The sequence below is a fragment of the Lissotriton vulgaris genome, chromosome 1_2 (genome assembly GCF_964263255.1).
Source record: "Lissotriton vulgaris chromosome 1_2, aLisVul1.2, whole genome shotgun sequence".
NCBI classification, from domain to species: domain Eukaryota; kingdom Metazoa; phylum Chordata; class Amphibia; order Caudata; family Salamandridae; genus Lissotriton; species Lissotriton vulgaris.
In genome coordinates this window covers 125,028,047-125,045,452 of record NC_141686.1, presented here as the reverse complement: position 1 = coordinate 125,045,452, position 17,406 = coordinate 125,028,047, and the positions used below count along the sequence as shown (strand labels likewise).

Below are 17,406 nucleotides of genomic sequence, written 5' to 3'. Positions count from 1 at the left end.
TCAGGGAAATAGAACCGTCCTGAACAGTTGTACTCAAGAAAAACGAGAATAGCAGAATTTTGAGGGGAAACTAACAAAATAGACCTGATTTATTCATAAAATATTGGTGTCTGTTTTTTATAGGTTATAGGAAGATGTTCTGCAAGTTGTTTCAAACTGTGACTTCGAATTACTCAAAACTGAACAATAACGCAAAAGGAGGAAGTATATATTATTGGAGTTGAACCCAGAAGAGAGCTGTATCTTGAGCAGTTTAAGTAGCCCAATAAAAGTGCAATGAAGTTTAAAATGTTAATCCCAATGTACTTGTGTTGACAGCAGCTTTGTGTAACAGTACTGGCATTGTATATAACAGTGTTGACCTTTTTTCCAACAGTCTAGTAGATCACCATTTATAGGGATAGCTTTATAAAATTTCGTGGTTCGGCAAACTTAAAAGGCACTATGTTTAAGTCAACACAGTAACTAATGGAATGGTCAAAAATGTTGCATCAACACACCTGTGGATTTAAGCACCATTTGGATATAGCAGTAGGTCAACTGAACTTTGGATTATTGCTGAAAGACTTTAGGGCTGATTACGGGTACAGGTGCTATTTATCGCAACTGATAGATAACGGTACCACGGGTGCAATAAATATCACCTATTACCAGTTATTGGGTATTAACATACATATTTGTGTGTTTAACAGCCAAAAATCCACATAATACTGTTAATACTGTAGGCGTAGGTCTTTTCAATCTTAAATGTTGGCAGGTTTCACCTGCTTGAATCTAACAAAGATGGAGTTATTTAATGCAACAGATAATTATCAGATGCAATGAATCACACAAACGAATAATTACGACCCGTATGTAATCCAGGGTTTACAAACAGGTTGGAATTAACTGAGCCACTCATAATCATGTCCTACCACTGTCTCATGTTAAATCTACAGCACTAATGGATAATGTAGAAAGGTATGGTCTACATCTGCCATCATTTCCCAATTTGGATAGCACTGTGCACAGGGCTAAGATATTGGTGTCTACCAGTGAGCAGGACGTGAGTAAAGTGAAGATAACCATCCGATTTATGATACACATGAACTGAAGCTACATAGTAATCCCAAGAAAGAGCAGTATTCGCTCTAACTGACTGCACAGGCATTTAGTATTTTTAATATGTATGCAATAGCACTCATCCTTCTAATGGTCCTACTGCTACCAAAACCACAAACCAAAGTGAAAAACAATATACAAAAGAGAGTGCTTAGAAAGTGCAATGTTCTTACTGAAAGTTCTCTTAATCACATATTAATCCAGATTATTCAAACATATAAATTATTCTTATAGATCCTATATACCGCAGGAGCCATGATATGATATTCCCAAAAAGATTTTCTTTATTCTTCAGAACATCAAACTGAAGCCCTGCCAATGCGTTTCCCCCTGACAAGGGACTTCATCACGACAGTAAACAAACAATGCATACATTTATGTACGTATATAAAATACATATTCATTAACCAAACTGAGGCTACGTAGCCATGCATAACTGGAATCCATATTAAAATAAGAGAAATCCCAGAATCATTTTACTTATGATTGAATGTTAAAGCTATTTGCCAGCATGCACAATACTGTCAGTGAAATTTTTTGACACAACATCAAACTGAAGCCCAGCCAATGCATTTTGTCCAGACAAGGGACTTCATCAGGATTGTAAACAAACAATAGATATATAAAATACATATTCATTAACCAAACGGAGGCTACGTAGCCATGTATAACTGGAATCAAATTAAAAAAATAAGATAAATTCCAGAACCATTTTACTTATGAATGGATATTAAAGCTATTTGCCAGCATGCACAATACTGTCAGTGACATTTGTAGGTCTTGCCTGAGCTGAGATGTGTTGCTCTAGCGAGACATTTAGTGAGTGGGCTTTAAAAAGCTGACCACAGCTTTCTGTATGGCTTCGAGCGTGCGGTTACGAGCACAGTTACGAGCATCTGGTTTTCCTCTCTCGTCATGGTACGCGCACATCACATGCTGCAGCTGCTTTCACTTTTGCCACCTCTGGTTATTTTTAATTTCTTTTAGAGCATGTGCGTGCACACAACTCCCGGGCTTTTTTTTTTTAACCTTCACTTTTTCCGCCGCTACACTGCATTCCTCACTTTCGTCACTACCGTCTCTCTTTTCACAAAAATTCTCTCCCTCATTTTCTTTCATCCTCTCTCTTCGTATAACTCTATCAGGTTTCAAACTTTGCTCTCCCCCATAGTTTTTTTCCTTCTATTTTTCCTCTCTCTTTTGAGCGCTCTGCATGGGTTGGAACCCCTGCTGTGTATTTTCTACCCCCCTCCATTTCTGTCTAACTTCTTTCCCTGCTGTGTTCTTCTCTTTCTTTCTTCCACCCTTGGTTTTCCTTCCTCCACGCTTCCAAAATTTTCACTCTCCTTTCCCCAATCCCAGCGGCTTCCTCTGAACCCAACGCTCCTGAGACACAAGTGCCCCCGGAAGTGACTCTCAGAAGCTCCCACAAGGTCACAGAACGAGTCTCTGCCCAGAAGGGGTCTCCGGGTTTGTCCCAGTACCACAATATTCACCAAAGTCACAGACGGAGCTGCAGGCCAGAGTTTCCGCAAACCAGTGGGGCAACGCGCGCTGGGTGAAACCCTAGGTCCGGGTGTCTCCCTCTCGGCATATATTTCTTTCTCTACCTCTCTCGCTGGCCCTCTCTCAATTTCCCTCTCCTGTGCCCGCTCTCTCTAGCTCTCTCTGCCTTTAGTTTGTGTCTCTCTCTTCTGTGCTCCCCCTCTCTCTCCCTCTTTTTCTGTCTCTGCCTCTATTACCGTCTCTTTTCTGCGGCTAACTATCTATTTCTGTGCCTCTCTCTGCTTCTCTCAAATCCTCTCTGCCTGCTTCTCTCAGTCTGTATTTCTTTCGATTTCTCTGTGTCTCTCCTTTCTCTCTTTGTCTGTTTCTCTCTTTCACTCTCCATTTGCCTGCTTTTGTCCCTGTGTCTGTCTTCCTTTCTATCTGCCTCTCTATTCAATCTGTCTCTCTATTTATTGTGTTCTCTGCCCCCCTTTTGCTTTCTGACCCCCACTCTCTCTGGATAGTATCTCTCTCTCTCTCTCTCTCTCTCTCTCTCTCTGTATATATATATATATATATATATATATATATATATATATATGTGTGTGTGTATATATGTATATATATGTATAAAAACATATACATATATATATGTTCCGTGAGGATTGGGAGTTGTGAATATATATATATATATATATATATCCAAAAAGTGCAGGTACCCATTTGGAAGCAACAACATACACGGACTCAGTGTCGAACTTAATTTATTTCACGCACTTGCTAGCAGGCTTTCAAAAGTAAGTCTCTTCATGCAATTCAAGTGCCAATGCATTAAGTTCGGCACTGAGTCTGTGTATGTTGTTGCTTCCAAATGGGTACCTGCACTTTTTGGATGGATTTATGACGGCCGCCCGGTCGTGGAAGCAACATGCTGCACAGCAGAGCTGGCTCTTCAGGACCAAAGAGGAGCTTGGACACGGACGTCTTGGGGTGCAGCAGGGGTGCCCCTTGAACACTTAATCATGGACTGAAAAGCGGGGCAGGCAGACAATGGTAATGTGCCTTCAAACCCACTTGGGCTTTTACTTGCATCAATTCAGCTGAAGAGCTCCCCTCCTTACTAAAGGACTACTAATCCTAGAAACGCTGCTGTTCTTTACAAAGTTCAGAGGGCGGGGTCATTTACACTTATGGGAGCGCCCCAGCACCTGGATGTAATTTTGCCACTGAGGAAGAGATCCTTCGCTCTCGAAATGTATTTGGCACTTGAATTGCATGAAGAGACTTACTTTTGAAAGCCTGCTAGCAAGTGCGTGAAATAAATTAAGTTCGACACTGAGTCCGTGTATGTTGTTGCTTCCAAATGGGTACCTGCACTTTTTGGATGGATATATATATATATATATATATATATATATATATATATATATATATATATATATATATATATATATATATATATATATATATATATATATATATATATATATATATATATATATATATATATATATATCCAATGTAATTTCCTCCACACTCTGGAAAGGAATGCACCACACACTGGACTGTCAGAAAAACACTGGTTTATTTGTCATCCTCGCAGAGTGCCAGCAAGTAGAAAGTCTCTTTTTAGAAGTCTTTAAACCTGACGCGTTTCAGCTGTCTCAGCAGCCTTGTTCACAGGTAACTTTCACGGGATTTTGGCATTTCCTGCATGATTACGCCTGCCTTTTGAGGACTACCGGTCTCCAATGTAGCCCTCAAATACTTCAGTTCCCAAAATGCACTGTAATCCATAGCGCATACTTAGTCTGTTTAAAACTTGCAATTCGTTTTCCTTTTCTTTTTATTGTAGTGACATTGCAGTCTTATTCACAAAAAGTTCACAAAGTGCGGTTACATGCACGAGTCTAATTCAGATATTTCACTTTTGCTGCCACCAGTTGCACTCAATTATTAATCAATGCTAGTCTTTCAGTCCTTCGTGAATGAAACACTTTTCTTTTCACTCCCTTGCCTCGCAGATGCCTTTCTTACTCGGTCGAAATAAATCATACCTTCATTTCCTATGGCAGGATGCGGGCGGGTCTGGCTCTTTAGTAAATCCCATCCAACGTAGTTTCCCCGTAAAGAGCCTCAACCACACAGGGCAGGTGGTGCAGGGGTACGGAGCATTGGATGTTTTGGGGATGCTCCGTACCCCTGCACCACCTGCCCTGTGTGGTTGAAGCTCTTTAGGGGGAAACTACGTTGGATATATATATATATATATATATATATATATATATATATCTTTATTTACACATCTATATACATACATACACATCTATATATACATGCGTTGCTTTAGATGGAAGCACAGACACAGCATTTTATTATTATCTTAAGAGGAGATATCCAATGTTGGAATTTTTCGGCACTATGTCTTCTTGAAATAGGGGCTCTTTTCATAAATGCGCCAATGGTGTCATATGGATTTCAACAAAATAATGAAACTCATAATTCTTGTGACAATTACGCAGTCCTTTTTTCCATCCTGTTTGAATTACGTTTAAATAAGTTTGGATATTTTTTCCACGCAGCATCATTCAGGGACAATCAGCAATGAGAGACATTGATGGATTCTCATTCTGGGCAAAAGCTTTCACTTAATTAACAACATCACTTAATACCAGATTAATACCTGAATACAGCAGTCAGCTGTGCAGCTGCCCTCCCTAAAGTGTCTGCCGGTGCACTGTACTATGTGTAGCTTATTGTATTAGTTAATGTTGAACCAAATTAGTTTCAGTTTAAGCCTGTAAATAATGCGGCAGGTGGTGGAATGTATGGTAAGCATGGTATATCCATGTCCACGTTGAAAACGCTATGGCAGCACGATCTGATTTTACCAGTTACCCTACATATATAATGTTCTTTTTTCCAGAATATATTCACTCAATTCATAAATTTCATCCATCTTATTTCTATTAACTGGGGATTTGTTTTCTTGCAAAGGTATTGAGTGGGAGCCACCCTTCTCTTACATTGGTTAGCACCCCTTCCCCTAACACAAATTAAAGGAGCATTTTGTTTCTGGGGGGCCAGGCCCAACTTTTTTCAGTGTCATCACACAAGTTTAGTCTGAACAGAGTAGGCACATTTCGCCTGACTTCTTCTTTAAAGCTCCTGTCCGAGTGCATTCTGGGATATTTTATTCAGCTTTTCTTCTGTACACCAGGCCGGCCCTGGTCAAAGGCACTGAAGGCAGCTATGTTGTTGTGCCATCCGAGATGAATGTATTATTAATAGTAATAATGCAGTTTCATAAAACGTAAAACGCACAGTGCCCATAGGTGTCCCGGCTCTGTAGTTAATAAGGCGGACAGAGACTGTGCCCCAACTAATTTACACCAAAAAGCCAGGTTTTAGACATCTTCCTAAACGAGTCTTCATTCTCCAAAAGCCACAAGGCTGAAGGAATATCATTGCACTCCTTGGAAGGAGAAGGAACATCCACCCATCCTTGCTGAACAAGCATTTGCAATGCAATAGGTCTCGCATTTACGCGAGCTTCAACTATTGGCATTGTACATGGCAATGCCTTTTATTTATGTTTGGGTTTTTAGAACATAAATAAAAGGCATTGTCATTTACAATGAAAATAGCTAAAACTCTCACAAAAGCGAGACTTATTGCATTGCAAATGCTTGTTTGAAAGGTTACACTAATTAAACATTGCAGTTGTTTGAAATGAAAGCACCAAAAACCATATTTTATTAAAAAAATATTCTGTAGTACACAACTTTTGAATGTTTAAATTTTACCTCCCACGTAGAGCAAAAGTCAACGTTATCATGAACAAATTTGTCGTCGCTTTCTCTGGTTATTTCAGGTCCTGAAGGCTGTGAAAATGATTAGAAACACAGTTTTTATAAAAGTAACATAGACGTTTTGTACTTTCATATACATAATCGAATACTCTCCTTTAGAGGGAAAACATCATGTTAATCTCATTATTTTAGTAATTTGGCAGCACTGCCAGGGGCAGCGGGTGGTGCAGGCTGTGGTGGCCTCCTCAGCATACTTTGGGCCCTGCCACAACAGCTTTATAACAAGGACTCATACCCAAAACTTAAGAGGACATATGGACTAGAAGATATTTATTTGTTATTAGCAATTGGATGATGTGGATGTGTATATCTGGATATTATATTAATGAAAATACAGGTTTTTGTCTGTGGGGCACTGTTTTGTACACATGGAATAAAGTGTCTTTAGTTTTATGAGAAGTTTGAGTGGAGTGATTGTGGGATTCTAATTTAATTCTAATTTAAAACATTTATAAAGCGCAGCGTGCACCGAACGGTTTCTTGGCGCTAGTAAAAGGGATTGGCTACAGAGATGAAAGTGGAGCCCGGAGTTGAGGCCGGGGGAGGAGGATTACACTGGGAATGCCTGTTTAAAAAGATACGTTTTTAGATCCTTACGAAAGGATACATAATGGGTAGACGCGCGTAGGTGGTCTGGAAGAGAGTTCCAGAAAGTGGGGGCCAAGGTGGAAAAGTTAGACCCACCCCACTTTTTGCGTCTGAAGCGTGGGATCTGGAGGAGGGACTTGGAGGAGGAACGGAGTTGTCTAGAGGGTACGTATTCTTTTATTAGTGAGGAGATGAAGGCGGGCGCGGTGCCTTGACGAGCCTGGAAAACCATGCAGGCGGTTTTGAACAGAGAACGTTCCTTGATCGGGAGCCAATGAAGCTCCCTGAGGAGGGGTGTGGAGTGGTGGTAACGTGGGAGACCAAAAACCAGCCGGGCGGCTTGGTTTTGGACCACCTGTAGCCTCCTTAGACTATATGCAGGTATGCCATTGTAGAGGGCGTTGGCGTAATCCAGTCGTGATATGACTAAGGCGGCCATGATCATTTTGAGTGCCTGAGGGGAGAAGAAACGAGCGACAGTGCGGATAGTTCGGAGAGTGAGGAAGCAGGAGGAGACCACGGAGCTGATTTGAGAGTGGAGGGAAAGCTGGTTATTCATTTTAACCCCCAGTGTTTTGACCGTGGTAGAAGGAGTGGGGGCGGGACCAAGGGCGGGGGGCCAGAAGAGAGAGTTCCAGGGACTGGAAGAACCTCCGGTAAGAACCAGCTCGGTTTTGTCCGGATTCAGCTTGAGATGGTTGTGGTTCATCCAGTCCCTGATGAATGTCATGGTGAGCTGGAAGCTGGAGACAGAGAGGGGAGAAGAGGATAGGTCAAATATGAGCTGGAGGTCATCCGCGTAGTTAAACACGGTGACCTCCAGCTGTTGAAGAGCGAAGATGAGGGGGAAGATGTAAAGATTGAATAGTAGGGGGGACAAGGAAGAACCCTGGGGGACACCACACGTGACGGGGAGTGGGGTGGTTGTAAAATCTCCGAGCCGGACCGCCTGAGTGCGGTCCCTCAGGAAGGAGGAAAGCCACACCAGGGCTGCTCCCTCAATTCCAGCCGCCTTGACACGGGACAGTAAGATGGTATGGTCTACCGTGTCAAATGCGGCCGAGAGATCGAGGAGTACCAGGGCCTGGTGTTTGTTATGATCCATGCCCTTCCTGAGGTTGTCCAGGACTGATACCACGACTGATTCAGTCGAGTGCCTAGGTCGAAAGCCAGCCTGGCGGGAAGCCAATCCCCCATTGGCCTCTACATGGGTGCTGAGTATCATGGTGACATAGCGTTCCAGCACCTTGCCCAAGTAGGGCAGCAGGGAGATGGGGCGGTAGTTGGCTGAGATGGATGGGTCAGCGCCAGGCTTTTTTAGGATGGGCACTATGGTGGCAGATTTAAGCGTAGGGGTCACTACTCCCTGCGCTAGGGAGCTGTTGAGAAAGGTAATGGGGAGTTCAGGACAAGAGGAGTAGATTCGTTGGAGAATACGCGCCGGACAGATGTCTGCCGGCGAACCTGATTTTACTTTGGGAAGTAGGTCCAGGAATACCTCTTCGGTGAGGGGGGGGATGGAGGTGAGAAGGTTTTGAACAGTAGGAGGAGAAGGGTCGACGTAGGCTGAAGAGGGGGGGGGGATGTTGTCTTTGATGGTGGTGATCTTATCAAGGAAGTAAGTGTTTAATTGATTGCAGAGAGGCTGGGATGGGGGGATTTGAGGTGAAGCCCTGTCGGAGTAAGCCAAGTCCTGTACTATGCCGAAGATCTCCCTAGGTTTGTTTTCGGCAGACATAATTTTTGTTGAAAAGTAGGAGGTTTTGGCGGCAAGAATTGCGGTCTTGTATTTGGCGAGTGATTTCAGATAAGGGGATTTGAGTGAGGGGCAGTAGTTTTTCCTCCAGTGCCTTTCTGCCTGTCGAGTGGACAGTTTTAGTACTTTTAGGTGGTCATTAAACCACCTGTAAGACTCCTTTGGTCGCCGAACAGAGATGCGACGCAGGGGAGCCACTGAGTCACAGCCTCTAGCCAACCAGGTGTTAATTGTTTTGGCTTGGGAGTCTGACGAGAGACCAGAGAGAGACGGGGTGGAATTCTGAAGGTGGGACGTGAGGGTGGGAAAGTCAACTCTATTCCAATTCCGCGCCCAGGTGTTTTTGGCGTGGGGGGCTTTGGAGGTCGGGTTGAGAGAGACGGAGAAGGAGATAAGGGCATGGTCGGACCAAGGACAGGGGGAGACCGTCGCCGGGGAGACTGGAAGATTAAGTGACCAAACCTGGTCAAGAGTGTGACCATGAGAGTGAGTAGGGACAGAGATGTGTGGAGTAAAGTTTAAGGATGTGAGAGTCTCTGTGAATTCTTTCGAGGCTGCACACTCAGAGGGGTCCGAGGGCCAGTAGTTGAAATCCCCTAGTACCAAGACCGAGGCATAATTGACCACCATGTTGGCCAGTAGGTCTTGAAAAGCCGGCAAGAACAGAGGCAAAGACTGGGGAGGGCGGTACATTAGGAGATAGGTGATAGGAGGGGAGAGGGCAAGGGAGCGAACAGTGAGGAATTCAGTGGAGGGTGTGAGAAGTTGGCCCGATATGCAACGTTCGCTATTCTAGCGACCGCTATGTATCGTTCCAACGACCCTTATGGTGTTTGGTTGTAAGTCAACCTATAGACCAGCTATCCTAGTAGCGTGGATACGAGCAGTCTAAGGCTAAAGACTCGAGAGGGCGCGTTAAGCCAGCTGTTTACCACACATGTACCCCTTGAACACCCAGTGAAAGGACACCACACAAGTGTTATGAAAATAAACAGTATATTTATTAAGAATCACAACAGCCCTGTACTCTTTATGAGGACAGGGTACTAAGCACAAACCAAATCTCTTAGGCAATTACTTCAAGTGCACAATTAAAACAAGTGTCCGAGGACACGGAAAGTTTAAGGTCTCGGGCGGACCCGATAAGGCAAGTCGGAAGCGAGGGACTCGGGACCCTAGAGTAAAGAGGCTATGCAGGCACCGAAATGCCGAGTTACCTAGCCACGAGGGCTGCGGCTGCACAAGTCTTACAGGCGTCGGGGTCTTCGCTGACGAGCCAGGAGCCGGAAGAAAAGGAGTTGCTGGCCGGCGACCAGTGATGAATAGTTCGTAGAGATCCAAGCCTGGATCAGAGATTGTTGATACCTGAAAGCAGAGGGGACCAAGTTCGTACTACTAGCCAGTAGTCAGAGGGTACCAGGATGGCACCGGTTGGCCGTCACCTCGACCAGGTGAGTGGGCGACGCTAGGCTCTGCAGTCTCACGGTCCAGGAGGCGTTGTCGGCGACCACGGTGGAGGTGCGAGCTGTCCCACGAAGGATGATGCTGTCGGCGCCGCTGGGCCCAGGATGGGGCAACAAGCCTTGGCAGATCTCAGGGCCACGTGGTGGGCCTAAGATGGCGTCTTGAGTGGACCAGGAGGGTCCGGGGTGCTTCTCGCAAAGATGGAAGCAAGGGCCAGTCTGGAGCAACCAGACCAGCAGAGTTGTTTGTCGGTCGTCGTCAAGGAAGGGCACAAGCCAGCGGCTAGTGACCAGACAACGTGCTGAGCAGCGAGCAGAAGGGCCCCACGCAGATCGTGGAGATGCTGGGAGACTGCACTTCGGTGCTGGAGCGGCTCAGGGTCGGGGTTTCTCGGACCCCAGAGCACTCACCAGGGAATTACTTCGATGGTCGTGCTGGTTAAGAAAGCGTGCAGGTTTTGATGATGGCCGGTCCCTCGAGGTCTCGTCGCACCCACAGATCACAGCTGAGCTGATGACGTGGGTAGAGGTCAGAGGTGCCAGGGAAGCCGGTTCTCGTCGAGCTGGGCCGTCGGATCCTTGAGGAAGGACTTGCAGCAAACCGCAGAGTTCTTAGATGGTGCCCGCTGATGCAGGGTGACTACTACTTAGTCACAAGGGAGAAATCTTGAGAAGAGTCTTGAGTGTCCTTTCGTAGAAAGTAGTTCTTGATTCAAAGATGATCTAATTTGGAAGGGTCCCCGCTCCGGCCTTTATTCTAAAGAAAGGGGTGGGTACATGACTAGGTCCTGCCCTAAGGCTGGGACCAGGAAGGGGGGTAGTTACACCCCTCTCCCCTGCCGGACTTTCCCCAGGCCAGGGCTGGTGCCCCTGGAACTGGTTCTGACCGGCAGATGCGTAGTGAGCACCGGGGTGCCACTCCGCAGTCACCTTCTCGCAAAAGCCCTACCTACCCAGAATACACAAACCCTGTCTGGGACGGTGCGAACACCGCCCTCGACAGGAAACCCTTTGTCCAAGTGCTCCTCGCTGGAAGGACTCCCAGCAGCAGGAGGTCAGACTCGTGTCTGTGGTGGCAGCATCCATTTTGTGGAGCTGAGGCTTTAGTTAACTTTAACCGGGGTTCACAGTTACGTACATGTCGTGTCCCTCTAGAAGGGCGGAATGCTAACCTCGTCGCCAGAGTTGGTGAGAGGGCAGCATCCCGATTCGTATGACACCTTACTCGACATGTCTTGATAACGCGACACCGAAGTTACCGATGTGGTACGCGTTATCATGGAACAGCCATTGGGTCTTGATTCCGCAAGCTGCAACCGGGCTCGGCTCTGGCCAGAACCTAGTTCACACGAGCCCATGCACTCTGCCTTCAGGATTGTCAAGGCCTGCCATAGGAGTGACTGATAGGAACTCGAGTGTCCATTGTATGGTTAGATATAGGGCTACTATATCTAAAGCAAAGTGTGATTACACGACTTCACCCCAGCTGTCATGCAGCCAGTTGTGTCAAATTTAGGAGGCCAGCCAGGGGTGGCATAATACATGCTGCAGCCCCTGACGGCCCTGGGTACACCTATGCCCTGAGTTACAGGGTCTGATAAGGTGGCCCAGTACCAATTGGTAAATGCACCTAGGGTACATATTGTAATTTAGAAAGAGAACAGCCAGGCTGTGGGTCTGATTAGCAGGCCCACAGCCAGAGAAAGTCGTAAACCAGTGAAACAAAAGCAAAAAATCTGGGTGATCATAGGATTGCAGACCCTACTCTCCTACATGACCCCCCCCCAAACGTCGGAACAATAAGCTAACCTTGACCAGGTGAGTCTTCTAAGTGGAAGTATCTGGAGAGCCCATCGGCATTGCCATGATCAGTACCAGGTCTATGTTCCACTGTAAAGTCCATCCCCTGTAGGGAAATGGACCACCTTAGCAGTTTGGGGTTTTCACCCTTCATCTGATTTAGCCACAAGAGGGGCTTATGGTCGGTCTGAATCTTGAAGTGAGTGCCAAACAAGTATGGCCTCAGCTTCTTCAGGGCCCAAACCACAGCAAAGGCCTCCCTCTCAATAGCTGACCAATTCTTCTCTCTAGGGGTCAGCCTTCTGCTTATAAAAGCAAGGCTGGTCTTGACCATCAAAATTCAGTTGAGAAAGAACAGCTCCCACACCCAACTCAGAAGCATCTGTTTGGACAATGAATGGTTTGGAGTAGTCCGGACTCTTGAGGATAGGCGCCGTGCACATGGCCTGCTTTAGGTCATCGAATGCTTTTTGACAGCTCGCTGTCCACTGAACCTTTTTTGGCATTTTCTTGCTTGTCAGTTCGTTTAATGGTGTCACGATGGAACCATAGTTCCTGACAAACTTCCGGTAGTATCCAGTCAGGCCCAAGAAAGCTCGAACCTGAGTCTGGGTGGTTGGAGGAGCCCAGTCCCTGATTGACTGTATCTTGCTCTCCAGTGGCTGAACCTGGCCTCCACCTACAAGGTGGCCCAGGTATACAACCTGTGTCTGCCCTATCTGGCACTTGGTGGCCTTGATAGTGAGGCCTGCTGCTTGCAGAGCCTCTAACGCTTTCCGCAGGTGGACCAGGTGATCCTCCCAGGTGGAGCTAAAGACAGCAATATCGTCAAGATATGCCGCACAGAAGTCATCCAGCCCAGTAAGGACTTGATTCACCAACCTTTGGAAGGTGGCAGGTGCATTTTTCAGACCAAAGGGCATCACCACGAACTGATAATGCCCACCAGGGGTTGAAAATGCGGTTTTAGGCTTGGCGTCCTCAGCTAGCCTGATTTGCCAATACCCAGCTGTCAGGTCAAACGTACTTAAGTAGTTGGCCGAGGCCAATCTATCGATAAGCTCGTCTGCCCTCGGTATTGGGTGGGCGTCAGTCTTAGTGACTGCATTGAGACCCCTGTAGTCTACGCAAAACCTCATCTCTCTCTTACCACCCTGGGTGTGAGGTTTCGGCACTAGAACTACGGGACTAGCCCAAGGGCTATCCGAGGGTTCAATGACTCCCAGCTCCAACATTTTCTGCACTTCACTCTTGATGCAGTCTCTAACGTGATCAGGCTGCCGGTAGATTTTACTCTTAACGGGCAAGCTGTCACCAGTGTCAACGTCATGGGTGCACCAATCGGTCTGGCTGGGTGTTAGAGAAAACATATGTCTGAACGACTGAAGAACCTGTTTACAGTCGCTCTGTTGATGTTCGGAGAGGCTGCCACAAAAGACAACACCATCTACCGATCCATCGTCAGGATTCTGAGTGAGCAGGTCGGGGAGAGGGTCACTCTCTTCTTCCTGTCCCTCATCTAGGGCCATGAGCAAACTCATGTCCTTCCTGTCGACATATGCTTTGAGCCTGTTGACATGAAGCACCCTGTGGGGGCTCCGGGGAGTTCCCAGGTCGACCAGGTAGGTGACCTCTCCCTTTTTCTCCAGGATGGTGTAGGGCCCGGACCATTTGTCCTTGAGTGCTGCTGGGGCCACTGGCTCCAACACCCACACCTTCTGTCCGGGCTGGTAAACAGTCAAGACAGCCTTTTGGTCATGCCAAGCTTTCTGGAGTTCTTGGCTGGCCTTAAGGTTTTCAGATGCCTTCTCCATGTATTCAGCCATCCGCGAGCGGAGGCCAAGCACATAGTCCACTATGTTGGCTGCAGGCTTTTTGAGAGGTCTCTCCCATCCTTCCTTCACCAAACACAGGGGTCCTCTTACAGGATGCCCGTACAAAAGTTCAAAAGGGCTGTAGCCAACCCCCTTCTGTGGGACTTCTCTGTAGGCGAACAAGAGGCAGGGGATCAGGACGTCCCATCTACGCCGAAGCTTTTCAGGTAGTCCATGAATCATCCCTTTAAGGGTCCTGTTGAATCTCTCAACAAGCCCATTGCATTGTGGATGATAGGGTGTAGTGAACTTGTAGTTGACACCACATTCCTTCCACATAGCAGTTAAGTAGCTCGACATAAAGTTTGCACCCCTGTCGGAGACGACCTCCTTAGGGAAGCCCACTCTGGAGAATACTCCAACTAGGGCTCTTGCCACAACAGGTGCTGTAGTGGTCCTAAGGGGAATAGCTTCAGGATACCTGGTGGCATGATCCACTACCACCAGTATAAACTTGTGCCCTGATGCTGTTGGTGGTTCCATGGGACCGACGATGTCGATCCCCACCCGTTCAAAGGGCAACCCCACCACAGGCATTGGTATAAGGGGGGCCTTTGTCGTGCCACCTGACTTACCACTGGCTTGGCAAGTGACACAGGAGCGGCAAAACTCCTTGGTATCTTCGTTCATATGTGGCCAGTGAAAGTGTGAGACAAGCCTGTCCCACGTTTTCGTCTGGCCTAAGTGACCTGCTAAGGGAATCTCGTGGGCCAAGGTAAGTAGGAAACCACGCTGAGACAAGGGTACAACCAGCCTCCTGGTCATGCCAGGCTTGGGGTCTCTTGACTCAGTGTACAGGAGTCCATCTTCCCAGTATACCTTGTGGGTACCTGTGGCGTTCCCAGCAGCCTCAGCAGCAGCCTGCTGTCTGAGGGGTTCAAGAGAAGGGCAGTCAAACTGGTCCTTCCCCAGGTCTTCCCTTGAGGGTCCCCCTGAACCCAAGAATTCAACTTGATCAAGTTCGAACTCCCTAGGCTCAGTTTCCCTCAATTCCTGTAGGTCAGCCTCCTCTGAGACTTGATCCACGACCTGGGGCAAGGGGGAAGGCGCAGCCTTAACCCTACTGCTCTTTTTCTTGGGAGGTGTCTGGTCCGTTGTTCCAGGATCCAGCACCTGTTCAGTGGGGCATTTCCTGACCTGTGACCTGGTCACAGCGAACACATGTGCTGGCAAACCTAACATTTCCATGTGAGTCCGGTGCTCCACTTCTGACCATTGTGATGACTCCAAATCATTGCCCAACAAACAATCCACTGGGAGGTCTGGACTAACTACAACCTTCTTTTGGCCAGTTACCCCTCCCCAGGAGAAAGCTACAATTGCCATACTGTGATTGGTAGTGACATTGCTTGCATTGGTCACCAGGAATTCTGTACCTGGCATGATCTGTCCAGGGTCCACAAAGTTAGGCGTCACCATGGTGACGCTGGCACAAGTGTCCCTATAGGCCTGAGCCATCTTTCCATTTATGAAAGACGTCTGTCTGTATTTGCCCAAGGTATTGGGACTTATGTCAGGGGACACGTCCGCGTCCCCTGTACTGACAAGGACAGCCTGAGTGAGTGTGCCAACTAAGTTGTCACGCCCCTCAGAACCCAGGGTTAACCCTACTAAACCCTTGGGAGGCGCACTACCACTGCTGACTGTACTAGGGGGCACAGGTGCCTTAGGGGCTGCAGTGGCAGGAGTCTGCCCTCCTCCTTTCTTGGTGCACTCACTAAACCAGTGAGATTTACTTTTACAGTACTGGCACCATCGTTTGGATTGGCCTTCTTTCTTCTTTTGGGGAGCCTGACCCCCTCCCTCTTTGGGTTGTTGGGGACCTGTCGAAGACTTCTGGTCATTTTGTTCCCCCTTAGAATCTTTACCCTTCTGGTCCGCTTTCTTCTGACCACCTTGATTCTGGCCCTGGTTCTGTTTAACTCTCGTACGAACCCATCTGTCTGCCTTCTTTCCCAATTCTTGGGGAGAGGTCAGATCCGAGTCGACAAGATGCTGATGCAACAACTGGTTCTGACAATTGTTTAAAATTTGTTCTCTCATCATCAAATTATACAATCCTTTGTAATCAGTAACCTTACTGCCCAGCAACCAGCCCTCAAAAGCCTTAGTGGCACAATCGACAAAGTCAGACCAATCTTGAGACTGCGTTTTCTGGGTATCCCTGAACAGCACCCTGTACTGCTCAGTGGTTAGGCCGAACCCTTCAACGAGTGTATTTTTCAAGACTTGGTAATCGTTCGCATCCTCCACCCTTGTGGTGAGGAGCTTGTCTCTTCCTTTACCTTCAAAGGAGAGCCACAAGATAGCTGCCCATTGACTCTGGGGAACACCTTGCACAGTGCAGGCCCTCTCCAAAGCAGTAATCCATTTGTGGATGTCGTCCCCTTGTTTAAAGGGGGGCACTATCTTACCAAGGTGTTTCGTATCGAAACTCTTTTCCCTATTGCTAGGTACATTGCTGCCACCAGTGGGCGACCACCCCACTTAACTGTTGCTCTCTCGCAAAGGCAAGCCTCTCTTTGGCCAGGGCAAGTTCTTCCCTTTCAATCCTCAGATTAGCTGCCCTTTCCTTAGCTTCGTACACTCTCCTCTGAGGGGACGTCATCCCTCTCTGAGAAGAGTTGTGAGAGCCATTGGTTTGAAGGGATCTGCCAGAGTCTCTTGACAGAGATCGGGCTCGTCCATTCCCAATGTTAAGCTGACCTGATAGTGGCCCCGGGGGTCCCCCAGTACCACTGTCATGCTTGCTTAAGTTGGACCTGCTTAGTCTAACGACTTCTACCTGTCCCTTATCTGCCTCATCCCCAGATGGATCCTCATCCTCATCATCCTCCACATCTTCGTTCTCAGTTGCGAGGTGGATGAGGTCAGGATCGTCTCTGGTTCCCTCAAGGGGAGGCATGTCTCCTTCTGGATTAGAAGAGCTAAGACGGGTCTCAGCTTTTCTGGCATCATAAGTCTCCAAGAGACCAATCAGAAAGGACGTGGTGGGGTTAGACCCCTGCTTGATCTTCCGGGAGTGACACACCTGTCTTAACTCCTTGAAGCTCAGCACAGTATATCTTGAAGGGATGACCTGTGGAGGGTCAACTGACACAAGGGGAGACTCAGAGTTTCCTCCTTTGTCCGACATACTGTTTCTAGTGTGGTGTAAGTGATGCACCTACCTACACTACGTGTTTACCTACTGTTCCCTTGCTAAGAGTTGCAGCCAAGGTGTGCTAAGCCTTGAGGAGCTGCAACAGCTGGTTCAGTAGAACTCAGAGTATTCTAAGCTTTGGTTATATGTACTAACAGTACTTATGCGATCTTTCAACAAGATATTCTTAGGATACGTGTGGTAAAACAACAGCAAGCTCAAATCCCAACCGCTGCTCACCAATGTGAGAAGTTGGCCCGATATGCAACGTTCGCTATTCTAGCGACCGCTATGTATCGTTCCAACGACCCTTATGGTGTTT

The 17,406-nt window shown here is 47.2% G+C and overlaps 1 protein-coding gene across 1 annotated transcript in view; it reads right to left on the bottom strand.

The window, feature by feature from the left end:
* The window catches only part of LOC147734671 (rho crystallin-like), a 109,220-nt gene that overhangs the window by 25,852 nt on the left and 65,962 nt on the right, over window positions 1-17,406 (bottom strand). The window contains exon 4 of the mRNA XM_086952963.1: window positions 6,396-6,473. Within this exon, the coding sequence (XP_086809089.1) occupies window positions 6,396-6,473 (78 nt within the window). The remainder of the gene's footprint in view (window positions 1-6,395; window positions 6,474-17,406) is intronic.